Genomic DNA, 15435 nt, shown 5'->3' on the forward strand with positions numbered 1-15435 from the left:
TAAAAATGCATACTAATTAACTCCTGACAATCATCGGTAACAACTAATATAGATTAGGCCTATTTCCGATAAAAAAAAATCAAAATATTAATAAATAATAGGGATTTTGCGTTTTACCAACTTATATATCACTTCAGTCTTGTAAAATGAGCACATTTGATTTGACTATCTCCACCGAATGCCAAGGATCAAAAGTGGAATTTCTCAACGTCAATGTTGAAAAATTGAGGGCCTTCTTCGTAATTTCACCACCACAAACCATAACATTTGTCCTTTATCTTGTTACAATTATTGCATTTTCTCCACTTTAAATGCAAATTCCCAATTCTCAAAAAAAAAAAAAAAAAAAAAATGCAAATTCCCATATTTACCCTTTATATTTTCTCAAATTTACTTCTCCAAGGACCAAAACCAACTTATTTTGAGCTTCAGTAAACAAAAAGAAATTCACACTGTTTTTCTTCTTCTTTGGGTATCCAAAGTTTTTCTTTCTCTCTCTAAAAACACACACTTTCTCTCTCAACATATCTAAAAAAAGATTTCAACTTTATTAAGTTTGAGCTCAAAAAATGCTTAATTTGTAGCCTTATTGTATAAATGATGAATCTTTAGAAATTTATTTTTTGGTTTTTTTGATCTTGTTTTTGAGCTCAGTAAAGATCGTTTCTTTAAGGAGAAAAATGAAGAATTCAACTCGTCTTGACTCAGCTGTTTTTCAGCTCACTCCAACTCGGACCAGGTCTTACTTATACTGTCAATGTCTTTATTTTTATTTTTAATTGTTGAATTGATTATGTCATACATGCAGTTTATAATATAATGTACTAGATATTGTTATTTCTTTAAGCAAAGTTGAAATCTTTATATTTAATTATTTTTTTAGTTTTGTGATTTCTGTTATTGGAAAGCTGATTGTTTTTTAAGCAATTTAAGTTGGTGATTATTAGTTTATTTATGGTATTTTGATGTTATTAAATGATGCTAAATTTTTAATGTATCTCTTGATATTTACTTGCTTATTTTAATATTAGTTTGATGAACTTGAAATGGTAGTTTTACTGTATCATAAATGTTGATTCATTAATGTATGTTAGGCTGTGATTATTGACTTTTCTTATCCCATTTACTGGAAATTTGTAAATGCAAATCCAATTTTGCATTTGGATTACATTTGAGTGCTTAATGCACTATTGAAGTATGTATTTTATATAAGTAGTGCAGTAGTATGAATATTTTCGATATGTTCGAGACCCGATAGGCCCTAGATGGATGTGTAAGTGTAGGGATTAAAATTCGAGACCTTTACAGATTCTCACTTTGCGAGTTTTTTTCCTTAATTTTTCGGTTATTATTGTTGTTAGGTGTGATTTGGTTATATATGTAAATGGAAAGACGGAGAAAATAGCTTCGGGTTTGGTTAATCCGTTTCTTGCCCACTTGAAGACTGCACAAGATCAGATGGCTAAAGGAGGTTATTCGATTAGTCTTGAGCCAGAGCCGGGAATTGATGCGGCATGGTTTACAAGAGGAACAATTGAAAGGTTAGCATTGTTTACTTCTTGTTAGGTTCTTTCAGTCGGTTCAGTATATCCTTAACCAAATTCTAATGGTAAAACTAAAATAACCACTGGTTAATTTTCGCAGTTTATTTTGACATTCTTCTTTTGGTATCATAAGCATAACAATGAACTTGTATTTAAAGCATTCGATGAAATACGGATTGAACAACATATTCATGTAGTGCTGTTCTAAATGATAATGTAGACTTATAAATTTTGGTTTTATAGGTTTGTTCGTTTTGTGAGCACTCCAGAGATCTTGGAGCGAGTATACACCTTAGAATCTGAGATTTTGCAGATGGAGGAGGCAATTGCAATTCAAAGTAACAATGATATAGGGTTGAACTTGAACATGGCAAGTGATATGTTTCAAGAAACTTATGACCTATATATGAAAGATCCTAGAATTCAATTTCAGTTGTTTTTTTGGTTTCACAGGTTGAAGATCATCAAGCTAAACCTGCAGAATGCATTGAAGGTACTTTTTGAGAAGGCATCTCGCTGCACTGTTCCAAATTTAATGAGCATCACATTCCTATACGATTATACTCGAAACTATTTAAATTATCTAGAAGCTTAATATATATGTTATCTAGAAGCTTTCGGTTTTTCTAGACCTTCCATTATTTGGTAATTACTCCATATTAGCACTTTTATGAGATTGGTGTTACAGTTTACTCTAAGAATTAGATCCGGAAAAATATAAGCTTGGTTTTGGAATTGAACTAGATGCTATTTTACAGGTAGCAAACCTCTGCTAGATTCTAATGAGGAGAAAGCAATTGTCCTTTATAAGGTATGTGGAAATTTTATAATTCTTAAGATAATTTGAAAAACAAAGCCTTACCTTTCGCCTTTTAAGCTATATAAGCATGTTTTTAAAAGCTTGGCACCCCATATCGCAACTTTTCATTTATTGGCATTTTACAGCCCAACATCGTTATTCGGTGTCATTTCATTCATTAAAAAAACTACATTGTTTGGTGAAGAAAAAAGTTGTTTTGTGCCAAGAAATGAAAGTTTGGGATGTGGGATGACAAGTTTTAAAAGGCGGGCTTACATCGCTAAAGAAAGTGAAAGGTGGGGCTTTTTTTTGTAAACACCCCTAATTCTTATTGCTTTATGAACCATTGAACTTCTCTAAGTTTCTTTCTGTGTTATCTGGCAGCCTGATGCACAACAGCCTGCAGCGAAATCAGCAGCCTGTGAGACAAATTCAAAGTATGTACTGTGCAGTATCATGGCTGACTAGTTGATTGTCATGTGTATTGGGATTGTGGTGACTGCAAAATCGCCTACACTTTTACTAATGTCAATTGAAATTGATTTGTTATGTATCATTAGAGTTCAGCTTATGAAAGTTCTGGAGACACGGAAAACTATGCTGCAGAAAGAGCAAGGCATGGCCTTTGCACGTGCTGTAGCTGCTGGTTATGACATAGATCACATGGCACCTCTGATGTCATTTGCTGAAAGTTTTGGAGCCGTGCGCTTAATGTAAGCAGCATATCTTTCTCCTGGTCATATTCATTTTTCTGAGATTAAAATATTGTCTGTCAGCATTTGGTATGTAGCAATAGCATCTAATGTGGCTATAATCATCAATATTAACAGGGATGCATGTGTGAGATTTATGGACTTGTGGAAAAGAAAACATGAAAGTGGCCAGTGGTTTGAAGTTGAAGCAGCTGAAGCAATGGCTAGCAGGTCAGACTTTGCTTCCATGAATGCATCTGGCATTGTTCTTTCTAGTGCAATTAACAAGCAGTGTCCTGCAACTCCAGAGAGTAATGGGAAAGCAGGTGTCGACTCAAGTCCAGGTACGTATTTATGATATGGTGTTTGCTTGTTTCTGAAAACGGAGTGCTGTTGGTATCAAAATCCTATATGATATTCTCATAGCATCTAAAATCAAACTGAATAATCTACATAGGTCTAAAAGCATATTTCTAAGAAATAAGCCTGCAGGACTTATGCTCTTGTTTTAATCACTAATTAGTATCATCGACATACTTAATATTCAGCTGAAAAAATAAATGGTTTTCATGGACCAGGTATTTCTCCCATGAATCAACAACCATCTCCAAGCCACCAAGAATATTTTCAAGGCCAGTTTCCACATCCTATGTACCCTCCCTGGCCTATGCATTCTCCACCTGGTGCATTGCCTGTGTTTCAAGGATATCCAATGCAAGGCATTCCTTACTATCAGAACTATCCCGGAAATGGTCCTCACTTTCAGCCACCTTATCCGTCAGGGGAAGATACCAGACTTCATACTGGTCGAAGAAAAGGACATAGAAGGCATTCTATGGATAGTGGGGATAGCAGCTCTGACCCTGAATCTACGGAGGTAGATGTGGACTTGGAGAATGGAACTTCCGGAAATCGAGAATCTGGGAACAAGTCTAGTCGATCAAGTAAAAAACATTCTGGAAAGGTAGTTATTCGCAACATTAATTATATCACTTCTAAGAGACAATCATCTGGTAATGTGTCGGAGTCAGCTTCTGGTTCTGCAACTGACGAGGAAGAGGGAAACTTATCAGAAACTACATCAGATGTTAAGGATAAGAGCTTGCTGAGATCCTCAAAAAGGAAAGATAAACATACGAAATCTACGGATATGTTGGATTCAGCCAATATGGGAGGAACGGTTTATGGGAATGAAGCAGATGGTGGGAACTGGCAAGCTTTTCAAACTTATTTACTCAAAGGTGCCGATGAAGCTGAACATGGTGTAGATAGTGGTATGTTTTCAATGGAAAAGGATGTTCGAGTCAAAAGGCGACAAAGTACAGCGGGTCAGGATCCTCTACTTTTAAATGGACGAGATGTAGGTGATTATCAGGAAGGAAATATGACAGATATGCAGAGAATTAGTGGAAATTTGGGCCGCATGACTAGGGGTTCAAATGATGCATCCTTGATGTCAAGGCAAATGGGTCAAACTAGTGGTGATGGAAGATACATGGACATGCAATATGCAGAAGTAGATGGAAGAGAGAAGGATTTGGACAGGAGCTCATCACATACTATGAATGATGATTCTTATGTGGTTTCATTAAGGTCAACATCATTAGATCAAGTTAGAACTGACGGAAGACGTGCAATTGATATGGATTCTGAATTCACATCATCTCAGGCTGAAAACTTATCTAATAGGGTTGGAAACCAAGTCAGATATGAGCCAGATGACTTAAGCTTGATGCCTGAGCGTCAATCCGAAAAAGGAACTATTGGTTATGACCCTGCTTTAGATTATGAACTGCAGGTTGCTGAAAATGGTGGTCCTTTACAGAAGAAAAGGAAGGATGCAGTGAGTGGTGTCGGGCAAGGCACTAAAAAAGTAGACAAGGACCGGAAATCAAAACTTATCCCAGATACTTCAGATAGAAAGAAGACGGTGGGACCAATGAGAAAAGGGAAACCTTCAAAGTTGAGTCCTCTGGATGAAGCCAAGGCACGAGCTGAGCGGCTAAGAACCTTCAAAGCTGATCTTCAGAAAATGAAGAAAGAGAGGGTACATATCTTGTCCTTCTAATGAGCACTGTAATTATTAAGCAGGTTGTATCGTTTACTTTCTTTCTGCTGACTTTTACTTTTATTTTAACAGGAAGACGAGCAAATAAAACGTTTAGAAGCTCTGAAGTTAGAGAGGCAAAAGAGAATTGCTTCCAGAGGCAGCATTCCTGCTCAAACAAGAAAACAGTTGCCAGCGAAACTTTCTCCAACTCCTCTTAGAGGATCAAAATTCAGTGACTCAGAGCCTGGATCAGTATCCCCACTACAAAGGTTCCCTACGAGAACTGTCTCCGCAGGACCTAGTGATTCCCTTAAATCTTCTAAACCGAGCAATTTGAGCAATGGAATTCCCTCAGCAGGAAATAGGTTAAGCCGGTCAGTATCATCGTTGCCTAAGCCAAAGAGAGAGAATGGTGGTACAACCCCTGAGGCAAAGGCGGCATCCATGGCCCGGATCAGAAGGTTATCAGAGCCTAAAATAAGTAGTAGCAATCATGTTACTTCAGTTAAGCCACGAAATACTGAACCAGCATCAAAGGCAAAAGTATCAAATGGATCTGAGAGTAAGAAAATACATGAAATTGTGAACCATGATATGAACAAGATTGCATCTCTCCCGGAGCTTAAGATCAAAACTACAAAAGCATCTGACATTGCCATTGGAAATTCATCTGGGAAAGAAATGACCGAGAAACCGAATGAAGGTTCTCAAGTGAAAAGGAGCAGTGATAAAGTTTTACATCATAATGATGTAGATGACAACCCTATAATTGAAAAAAAGGTTCTGGTGCTAGAATCTGAGAAGCCATCGGTTCCTGCTGTACACACATCTGGTAGTTACAGTAAAGCAGGGAAATATGAGACCGCATCAAACTATGCAGCTATTCGAGCACCAGTTTCGCCGCTTGCCATGGATGGTGTTGACAAAGTACCCAATGACCGCCAGTTAGCGGAGGTAGGTCAGTTAGAACTTTATATCTTTGTGTGGCCCCGATTATGTTCATACACATTGTTAGTAATGTTACTTGCGCCTTATTTTTTTCACATTTAGTATTCACTTTAGTGCTTAGTGAATTTTTTGGCTTCATGACACTGTCTGCGCCTAAGGATTCTGCAATGTACTAAAGCAGTGAAAAGAGTATCTGATTACACATTTTTGGGTCCCTGCACTTGTCCTGTTTTTGGCATTGGATCCCTCCACTTCAATTTGTCAACATTGAGTCTTTACACTTAATTTTGTAGACATAAGGTCCCTTTGTTACAAGAAGTGTTAACAGGTGTCAACTCAGACCGAACAAAAAAAGATTTAGAAACTTGTCAACAAAAATAAAGTGTAGGGACTAAATTTTAATAAAATTAAAGTAAAGAAACAAATCAAAAAATTATCGTAGTCGCACTAACGGTGCGTGAAGTACACGCACTTCATTTCCGTGACAGAGGGACCTAATATCTACAAAATTAAAAGTATAGGGAGTCGATGTTGACCAATAAAAGTGTAGGGATTTAATGCCAAAAAGTGGACAAGTGGGTGGATCCAAATATGTGTTTTGCCTGCATTTATCAAACATGATAAAATGGTTTTGCTCTTGAATAAGGAACCTATGAGAACTGATTGATAGCCTCTTATGTTGAACAGATTTTCTAATGATTTCATGTTTTCATGTGTAAACTTGTGCTGTCAGGCCGCAACTGAAAACGTAAGTAATGCAGAGAAGGATTTACCAGATATATCTAGCATTACCATTGCTGAAAAGCCATACCAGGCTCCTTTTGCTAGAGTCTCTTCTGTAGAAGATCCTTCTACTAGGAATTCAGACTATGGCAAAGCACCTCCATCAAGCTTACATACAAAAACAAGTGGCACAGAGACTTACACGGCGCACATATCTGATCCTAAAATATTGAAATTAGAAAATATCCCTGAAGCATCAGATAAGCATCGAACGAAGGAATCATCCAAAGGGTTTAGAAAGCTGCTGAAGTTTGGAAAGAAGAGTCATACTACCGGTGACCGCAATGGTGAATCGGACAGTGTCGGTGTTAATGGTTCTGAGGTAGATGATGCTGTTGAAGACTTTGCTTCATCTGGTGAAGGTAATAAAATTATGTTCCTCCCAGAATCTCGAGTAACATAAATGTGCTCGAGTCTGAGATATAAGTGAATTCTGTATTGATACACTAATCATCACTTAATATTTGTGTATGTCATCCTATAAGTGAAATTGGTCATTCTTGAGCATAATAAGGATTTATAAGCTTGTTAAAGAATTTATTTTTTCTTAAAATTGACGATATATATTCTGCAATCTGACCGTGTATACTTGTTTGTCTCCTTCAGTTCATACATTGAAGAATCTTCTCTCTCAAGATGAAACCCCTACTGCCAGCACCACTCCACAGAAGAGTGAGTTCTAATATATTTTTAGCTATTAACTTCATATTCACAAATCTTGTATTTCTTTCTAAGCATACAATTTTGTTGCAGCTTCTCGCCATTTCTCATTGCTGTCACCTTTCCGGAGTAAGACTGCCGAAAAGAAGCAGAGTACTTGACAATGTTTGTACTGTTAATTTTGAAGGTGAAAATACAAATTTATCTTGTTACATACCACCTAGTTGTGTTAATCTATTGCCCTGTTGTGGTATGTACTATCGATATCTATGCATTGCGGTTCGATTTAAAAGTTATTTGCCGAAGCTGACATTGTCGCTGTACGTCAGCTTGAAATGACATCACAATTGTATATCATTGCAGATCAATACAACTGGTGTATTTATAAGGTTAGATGATTTTGAAACTAATTATAAGAAATTTATCAGTCAAAGCTAATGATAACACAAGAAATGTTGCTTTTGGACATCCTAGTTAAAGCCTCCTTTGACAAACACTCGGCTGCTTGTTGTGGATCATCTATGTGTCTGATTAGATTCACAGCTTCTTGATTCTTCATCACCTGCATATTTTTTTTTTTTGTTTTAGAGTGAAGAGCTGTGATTTTTCTCTTACATGCTTAAACTTATGAAACTGCATCTCTCTCTCTTACCTCCCATATGCCAGTGCTTGCTATGATAACAAATTCAGTATCAGCCTCAATCCTTTCTGCTCTAACCACAACCTCCGAGCTTTTCGAGTGCTTAGTCTTCATTGTTTTGTCGGAGTTCCATGCCAATATACGTGCTTTAACACAGACATACATAGCAACCGGTTATTAGTTCTTAATATACCTGGCCATGGGCCGAACTTGAGCATGTTCAAATCGAGCTCAACCTAGCCTGATTTTTTTATATGCAAACCTAATTTAGCCCCATAAACTGGAGTTATGCAAGCTCGGATTGAAATCTTTTGAACCGATGTACTTATAATTTTAACTAATAATAAATGTCTAAATCCGTACATAAAAAAGCAGACTTACCGGGAAAGAATCTGTGAGACCAGTGTGTTTTAGTTGTTTGCTGGTGCTTACTCCTCACTTGATGAGCTACACCATCTCTGCAAATGACAGCTTTATAATCACCCATACTAGCCATCACAAGTTTCTCTCCATTGATCACCATTACAGATGCTGAACCCACGTTCAGTTTCTCGTCTTCAGATTTCGGTGTCTCGTTAATCTTTGCTCTTGCTCCGAGATAAGCTTTCCTCATTGTTTCTTTACTCTTTCTTCTTATATGAGACTGCAAGGTAGCAGCTTGGCGCAAAAAAACATTAACTTCTATTTCATATATATCAAATTTGTCATTGCAGTAGTAGAAGCGCCGCTGCTTCTGCAATGACTAATTATACTCGTAATTTTCTAAAATCGGAATGCAAAAAAGGGATCAAGGACAAGCTAGTGCTAGTACAGAAGGTACTACCTCTTTAGAGTTGCTATTGAAAAGATGGGACTGGAGGTACTTGGTGACTCCATCGCCAATTCGAGCATCGGAAACTCCGAAATACCATAACTCAAGCTCCTGAACTTGTTCTCTTTGGACGACAACGGAGTCTGAACGTGAACCACCTGAACATCCTCTAAATGACTGATCTTCAACAACGTGATAGCCATGAGATATTGGCATCATCCATGACAGCTTCTTTGCCGTATTATTACTACTACTTTTCTGGCCTCCTCTTTTGAGAAATCGCCTGAGCCGAAATGCCTAAAGAGAAAGCAATAACCAACGTTTTGAACTTCACATAAAATCATTTTTTTTATCAAAAAAAATAATATCAAAGACAACTGATTCTTGGAGGCATGGAGTTATGATTGGTTTATTTTATTTTAATGATTGAATATTAATTTATTTTATTTTAATGATTAAAGTTTATTTCATTTCAATGGAGATTTTCAGGCCATAATACCAACTTGAAAATCCGTTTTAACTCAAAAATGTATACATGACCATATGTTTTTGTTGATTTTTACCTAAAAAGTTGTCATGTTTGCAAAACTCGATTGCTACGTAATAAAAATTAGCAAAAACTGATGTTTTGATTTGAAAATCTCCGTTTGAATAAAATTAAAGTTTAATAACCAAAATAAAATAAATCAAAAATTGGTCACTAAAATAAAATAAGGTGATGGTCAAGTACCTTTATCAACTACAACTTAAGCATAAACATTGCACATTGATCACTCCAAAAGCAAACAAAAATTAACAAACTTACTGTCTTGCTACTTCTCCTTATTAAACTCTAAAATGAAAATATATATAAAAAAACAAAGTTTTATAACAAAAGAAAAAAATTAACATCCCATTTGCTGAAATCTCTTGATCAATATGTCAATCTACATGATCATCATATTAACAGATGGAATTGGAAATATTAAAAAGAAACAGAAACAGAAATCATAGGTATATTATATAAAATTATAAATGTACCTTGAGCTTGATATGAAGATCTTTGAGTCCCATATTTATATTTTGATAAGAGGCTAATTTATTATGAATATATGTCTGTCTATATATAGTTTTGAGAAAGAAAAATGAAATTAAAAAATAATAAAACAAAAAGTTTGAAACAGAAATGAATAGAGAAGAGGTGGGGTGATAGAGAGTATTGTAGTTGGTAAAACAACATTTAAGAGCATTTTGGTGAGGAATTTAAGAGATGTTTGAAGTCAATAAAAAGTACTACTTTATTTTCTTTTTTTAGTTTAGGTCAATGTATTAAATCACAAATTTATTATTTTTGATTTTGTCTGTTGAGTAAAATTAAGCCTCTAACAGCCACTTTCTGCTTTTTCTTTAAAAATGTATAAAATCAAGGATTTTACTTTTTTTTCTTTTATTAGAATTACTTAAAATAAGTGGATCAAATATTATGATTAAAAAAAAATGTTTTCTTGATCCCTCTTTGGTAGGTTGTAAATAAGGCAACAAAACTTTAAATTGTCATGTTGGCTAGGGATGGCAATGGGGCGGGGTGGGGACGGAGAAGCCATCCCCATCCCCATCCCCGCGTCTATGGGGAATCCCCCATCCCCGTCCCCATTTAATTAATGGGGATAAAATCATCCCGGTCTCCATTCCCATGGATTCCCCATCCCCATGGGGATCCCCGTTCCCCGTACAATTAAATATAATTTATAAATAATTTTATTATTTTCATAAGTTATTTGAAAAAAATATCATTATAGAAAATACTATTACCTTTTATAATATTATATATTTATAACTAAATAGAAACTAATAAAAAAAATTATGTTAAATTATTTAAAATTATAAATAACATACTAGAATTTATAATATAATATAAATATATATAAATATAAATCGGATCCCCATGGGGACGGGGATAGGAGTCCCTATGGGGTGGGGACTATACTCCCCGTCCCCTCCCCATCTCCGTGGTTGGGGAATGATTTTCCCCCATCCCCGTATCCATGGGGGTAATTGGTGGGGATTCCCCGCCCCGTTAGGGACAGGTCCCCACGGGGAACGGGGAATCCCCTCCCTATTGCCATCCCTAGTGTTGGCTACACTGATAATTTTCTGGCAATATTAATAATTATGAGTGTAATAGGAAAAAATAGGTGGAACTTTACCCGGTAGAAAACTAAATTTTATTGACAAGAAAGTTGAGTAAGTTAATTTATTCATAATTAATACACATTATTTTATTCCTTTACCTTTGCTTCTCCTTTTCTTTTGTTATGCCTTTGCTTCTTCTCCATGCAATGAGAGTCATGCTTGCATGAATAAAATATGAAGTAGAGGATAGTCAGATCATAGCCTTAAACTTGTGGAACAAACTCGGATAAATCAAAATTAACATATTTTAACAATTTAATATATAACTTTTAAAAGTAATATTAATCATATCTATTCATGTTTTAAAAACTCATAAAAAAAACAATCATAAAAGTATTTAATATAAACATTTATTGAAATTAACATAAAACAGTAAATAATGTATGACGGAAATAAAATTAAATTTAGAAAAATGATCGTCTACCATACATTTTGGGATCACAAAAAAGTTTGATGCAATTGATCTGATTTTGAGTATACACTGGTGGTGTAAAAGAGTTAGGTTATTCGCGAGATCGACTCAGAAAATTTGAATCGAGTTAGAACTGCTCCAATTACATTTTGATATTAACTTATCAATTGAAAATAGTCGTGAGGATCGTGAACTTAAATAAGCCTCTTATATAAATTACTTCAGGTAAAAACTTGAGAGTAATAATAAATTCTTTTATTATATGAGCTTTTCTATACCTCTAAAATTAGGTATATGTTATTTTAATTGGTTGAATATAGTAACATAATTACAAAATTAGAGGAAGCTATAGTATTAAATATAGTAATTTTTTATTGAACTAGAATCTATTCAAGCAGTTCGAATATCATTTTCATTACTCCTTCCGTTCCGTTTAAAAAATCTCATATTCCATTTTAGAGTGTCTCATATTTAAAATCTCATTTTTATTTTTGGAGTATTTTTCCATTGAACTTCTTCTTTTACCCTACTATTAGTCATCTTAAAAGAGCTCTATGGAAAATTACACTATCAGACAAAACATTAAAAAACACAATTACAAATCTTAGCATAACTATAACTCACTCTTACACTCATAATATAACCTAAATTATCAAAATACAACAGTTTTACTTATATAAACTCCTGACCCAATTACATATATACACTTCATGTAAAAAAGATGAAGGCACAGATTCGTTAAATTATTTGGTCAGTTTATGAATTCATCACTTAAAGTTGCCTAAAATGAAATTCATCGATGTTAGCATGAATGTCCCAAACACAATTATAAGTCTAGATATTCACCTCAGAATGCTAAAGAACACAAATTCCCATTTAACTTTTACTAAACAAATGAAAGTACCTGATGGAGAATGAAAACAGCAATCACCACGTATTGCATAAATTTTTAAATAGACCGTGACAATAATAAAAAAAGTATTTCGGTTTGAATGAATTCACACCATGAAATATGCAAATTAGATGAAAAAGAAGCCACAATTATGTGAAAGCAAAGGTTGCACAATAGATCTTACTACAGAGTAGGTCATGTAAATAAAGATTTACTCAAACTGTTCTCAATTTCTAAGTAAAAATTTAAATCCAAATTGATAGAATTCAAAAAAAGGAACAAACTTCAGAATATAGATAGCAAAATTGAAACTCCTTAAATAGAAAACTATTAGGCAGCAGTTTCTTTCTTCAGCTTTGCAAGCTCCTGCCTGATCAATCCACCTCTCTGCATTACATAATTATAAGATCAATTAGCTCAAGAGTAAGAAATTTCAGAAATCAAGACCAACTAAAATAGACTGTCAGCCGACGGAGACAATCACATCAAATCTAAACTTTTCAAAAAAGAGTGGAATAACAAACCTTGATCTTGGCCAACATCAACTTGAACCTGTCAAAGTCATTAAGAGCTGCCCGTCTCTTGCGGACAATAAGCTTTCTACCCCAAGAACTGTTCTCCCACTTGTTCTTAACATCTAGATAAACACAACATGACATTGATTATTTACGAGCATCCAAAAAAATGAAGAAAGAAAGAAAATTTGCACACAAAACAATGTCCATACCAGCCTTCTCCATAGCTTCAACAAGAACCTTCTTCTTTGGTACCCTGTTAATGTCAATCGTGATATCGGTAAGTTGAAGCCTCTTGAAATTCATTTGGCTCCTCACCATATCCGGGGCATCAACTAGAGCCTGTAAACACAGCAGAAATGAACAACTTTTAACATCCAACAGCTTCTCAGTTAAATATCAACTTATAGAGGCATAGTAACTCACAGACAATGCATCAGCTAAACAAGCATGTTTTGTATATTATAACATAATATCATTATTAAACACTTAGATCAAAAAATTGACTGCCAACACAACGCTGATAGTTTTAAATATTAATTACTATCAACCACTATGAGCTAATATCTGAACTACTGTTTTCTCCTCAATTTAAAAAAAATCACAATTCCTCCCACAACCGCTCCTCCCCAAATGATAAAAAAACAATAATTCCAACCTAAACGCACGAGGTAATGACAATTAACCCTAGTCTTAATAGGCTACAATAAAACATTAACAACACTCTACCAGCACCAAAATGCAAACAATGTCCAGACTCCAGACTATATAATAACCAATAAGCAACCAGACCCATGATCATTTACTATACAACCATCACATTTATCCAGCAACACAAACTAATACCAGCACTATAAAAATATTCATAAACCCTAATTACTAAAATAAATTCATAAATAAATGGGAAACAGATAAAACAAAGACATACGCGGTTCTGGTCGATGACGTCGACGATAACAACGAGTCTGCCATAGTCCTTTCCGTAGTTAACAAGCGCTACCCTTCCGATCTCCACGTACCTTTTGAACGGCTGCTCAAAAACAACACAAAAACATCAAAACTGAACGGTGAGTAAAAAATTTCGTCGGAGAACCGATCAAAATACGGAGAAGATAGCTACTGTAACTCACCATCTTGGATTTGATGTGGTGTGTGTGTGACTGTGAGAGGCGCGGAGAGGAGTGAAAGAGGAAGAGAAATGAGAAGGGGTTAGGGTTTTCTTTTAATATACCTCTTCTTATATGCACCGTCCGATTTAGGGTTTTTTGCTTTTCGATTTTAAGCTGATGGGTTTGGGCCAAAGTCCTTTGGGGATTGGGTAATTATTTAGTTGGGCCAATTTGTTTTAACTCGATTTTGTTGTATTTGACTTTTTTTTTTTAATTAGAGATCTAAATATAGAAATGGGAAAATATAAATTGAAAAGTTCTTAGAAAAATTCTTGTCATTGATTACGGCCATAATAACCTTAATTATTATTAATCCACGACTCTAGCGAGTTTAGGTTAATTAGAATAAACCAATTAATACTTTATCAACATTAGTAATACGAGAATGAGCTATGTTAATAGAATTCATTTGGGTGTATAATTAGATTAATTGGGGTGAATTAACAATAACACAAGAGTGAGTTGTTAATTAAACTAATTAAGATAAAATAGGCCTTTGCTAATTGGTGATGCGAGATCACACATGTCTTCTTTGTATTCTTACATTATCGTTTGGATAAGTGCATGTATTTATAATTTGTCCAATTATTTTTCCGAGTTGATTGAAAATCTCGTGTGCTGTTAATTCATAGTTTATTTCTTAATTTTTTTTATCAAAAAGGTTAATATATTAAGGCAATAAACAAGATTACAATCTAAATCGTCAAAGTACATCGTAGATCAAGATTACAACAAAATAAGAAAACAATCTGAAACCCTATAATCGATCCACGATAAGAAACGAAACAATAATAGAAATTAAAAGACACAAATTTTTCAGGTGTGAAATAACCAGGAAGAATTTCCTGACACCAATTGTACCTTCAGAATTTCTATTTATCTCTTGTTTCATTGCTCGTATACTTCAAACGATACAAAAGCTTGAATCTTCAAGAATTTGAATCTGAAGGTTGAACAAACGCTAAAAAGGCTTGAACGATTCAAGGATCTACATAAAACAAACTGTATAGCGAAATCAACACACAAAAAACACATCAAACTCCAAAAAACGGAGCAATTTATTGAGAAAACATCACAAACAGTGAAAGAAACAAGCTAAGAGAAGATGATATCCGGCTAAAAGCCGAATATCACCGTCTCATGCGCTCAAAACCGAAGAAAAACCAACTTTCTCTATCTAGAAATATTTTTCTCTCTCTAGAAATAAAGATAAGCTTCACCGTTGACTTGATAATGATGATTTATATGTTTTTTACCTAGTTATAAAACACAACTATTTAATTGCTATCCAAATCGAGTTTGACTAAATTTAGTGATTAGAATGTGCTTTTTTATGGGATCGATAACT

General features: G+C 34.7%; 3 protein-coding genes across 4 annotated transcripts; 1 reads left to right on the plus strand and 2 right to left on the minus strand.

Annotated features, from left to right (window-relative positions):
• Positions 1-460: 460 nt before the first annotated feature.
• On the plus strand, positions 461-7869 carry LOC126667459 (COP1-interacting protein 7). 2 transcript variants are annotated; one of them, XM_050360434.2, is made up of 13 exons: positions 463-739; positions 1362-1541; positions 1788-1914; positions 1998-2037; positions 2303-2355; positions 2728-2780; positions 2904-3056; positions 3174-3379; positions 3614-5082; positions 5176-6039; positions 6767-7178; positions 7423-7488; positions 7570-7869. In XM_050360434.2, the coding sequence occupies exons 1-13, from the start codon at positions 681-683 to the stop codon at positions 7635-7637; spliced, it is 3750 nt and encodes a 1249-aa protein (XP_050216391.1). In that variant the 5' UTR covers positions 463-680; the 3' UTR covers positions 7638-7869. The 2 variants fall into 2 exon arrangements, with proteins under 2 accessions (XP_050216392.1, XP_050216391.1); XM_050360435.2 differs by lacking the exons at positions 7423-7488; positions 7570-7869 and having other exon boundaries at positions 461-739; positions 5176-6043; positions 6767-6908.
• LOC126667460 (putative protein phosphatase 2C-like protein 44) lies at positions 7789-10151 on the minus strand. The gene is made up of 5 exons (XM_050360437.2): positions 9948-10151; positions 8940-9224; positions 8498-8759; positions 8129-8262; positions 7789-8038 (listed from the first exon to the last, which is right to left on the minus strand). Exons 1-5 carry the CDS (start codon positions 9978-9980, stop codon positions 7901-7903), a joined length of 852 nt encoding a protein of 283 aa, XP_050216394.1. The 5' UTR covers positions 9981-10151; the 3' UTR covers positions 7789-7900.
• Positions 10152-12530: 2379 nt separating this feature from the next.
• On the minus strand, positions 12531-14237 carry LOC126670363 (60S ribosomal protein L14-1). Its single transcript, XM_050364072.1, has 5 exons — positions 14049-14237; positions 13847-13948; positions 13131-13260; positions 12928-13040; positions 12531-12790 (listed from the first exon to the last, which is right to left on the minus strand). Exons 1-5 carry the CDS (start codon positions 14049-14051, stop codon positions 12734-12736), a joined length of 405 nt encoding a protein of 134 aa, XP_050220029.1. The 5' UTR covers positions 14052-14237; the 3' UTR covers positions 12531-12733.
• Between the last annotated feature and the right edge of the window lie 1198 nt (positions 14238-15435).

Source organism: Mercurialis annua, linkage group LG2 (assembly GCF_937616625.2).
Source record: "Mercurialis annua linkage group LG2, ddMerAnnu1.2, whole genome shotgun sequence".
NCBI classification, from domain to species: Eukaryota; Viridiplantae; Streptophyta; class Magnoliopsida; order Malpighiales; family Euphorbiaceae; genus Mercurialis; species Mercurialis annua.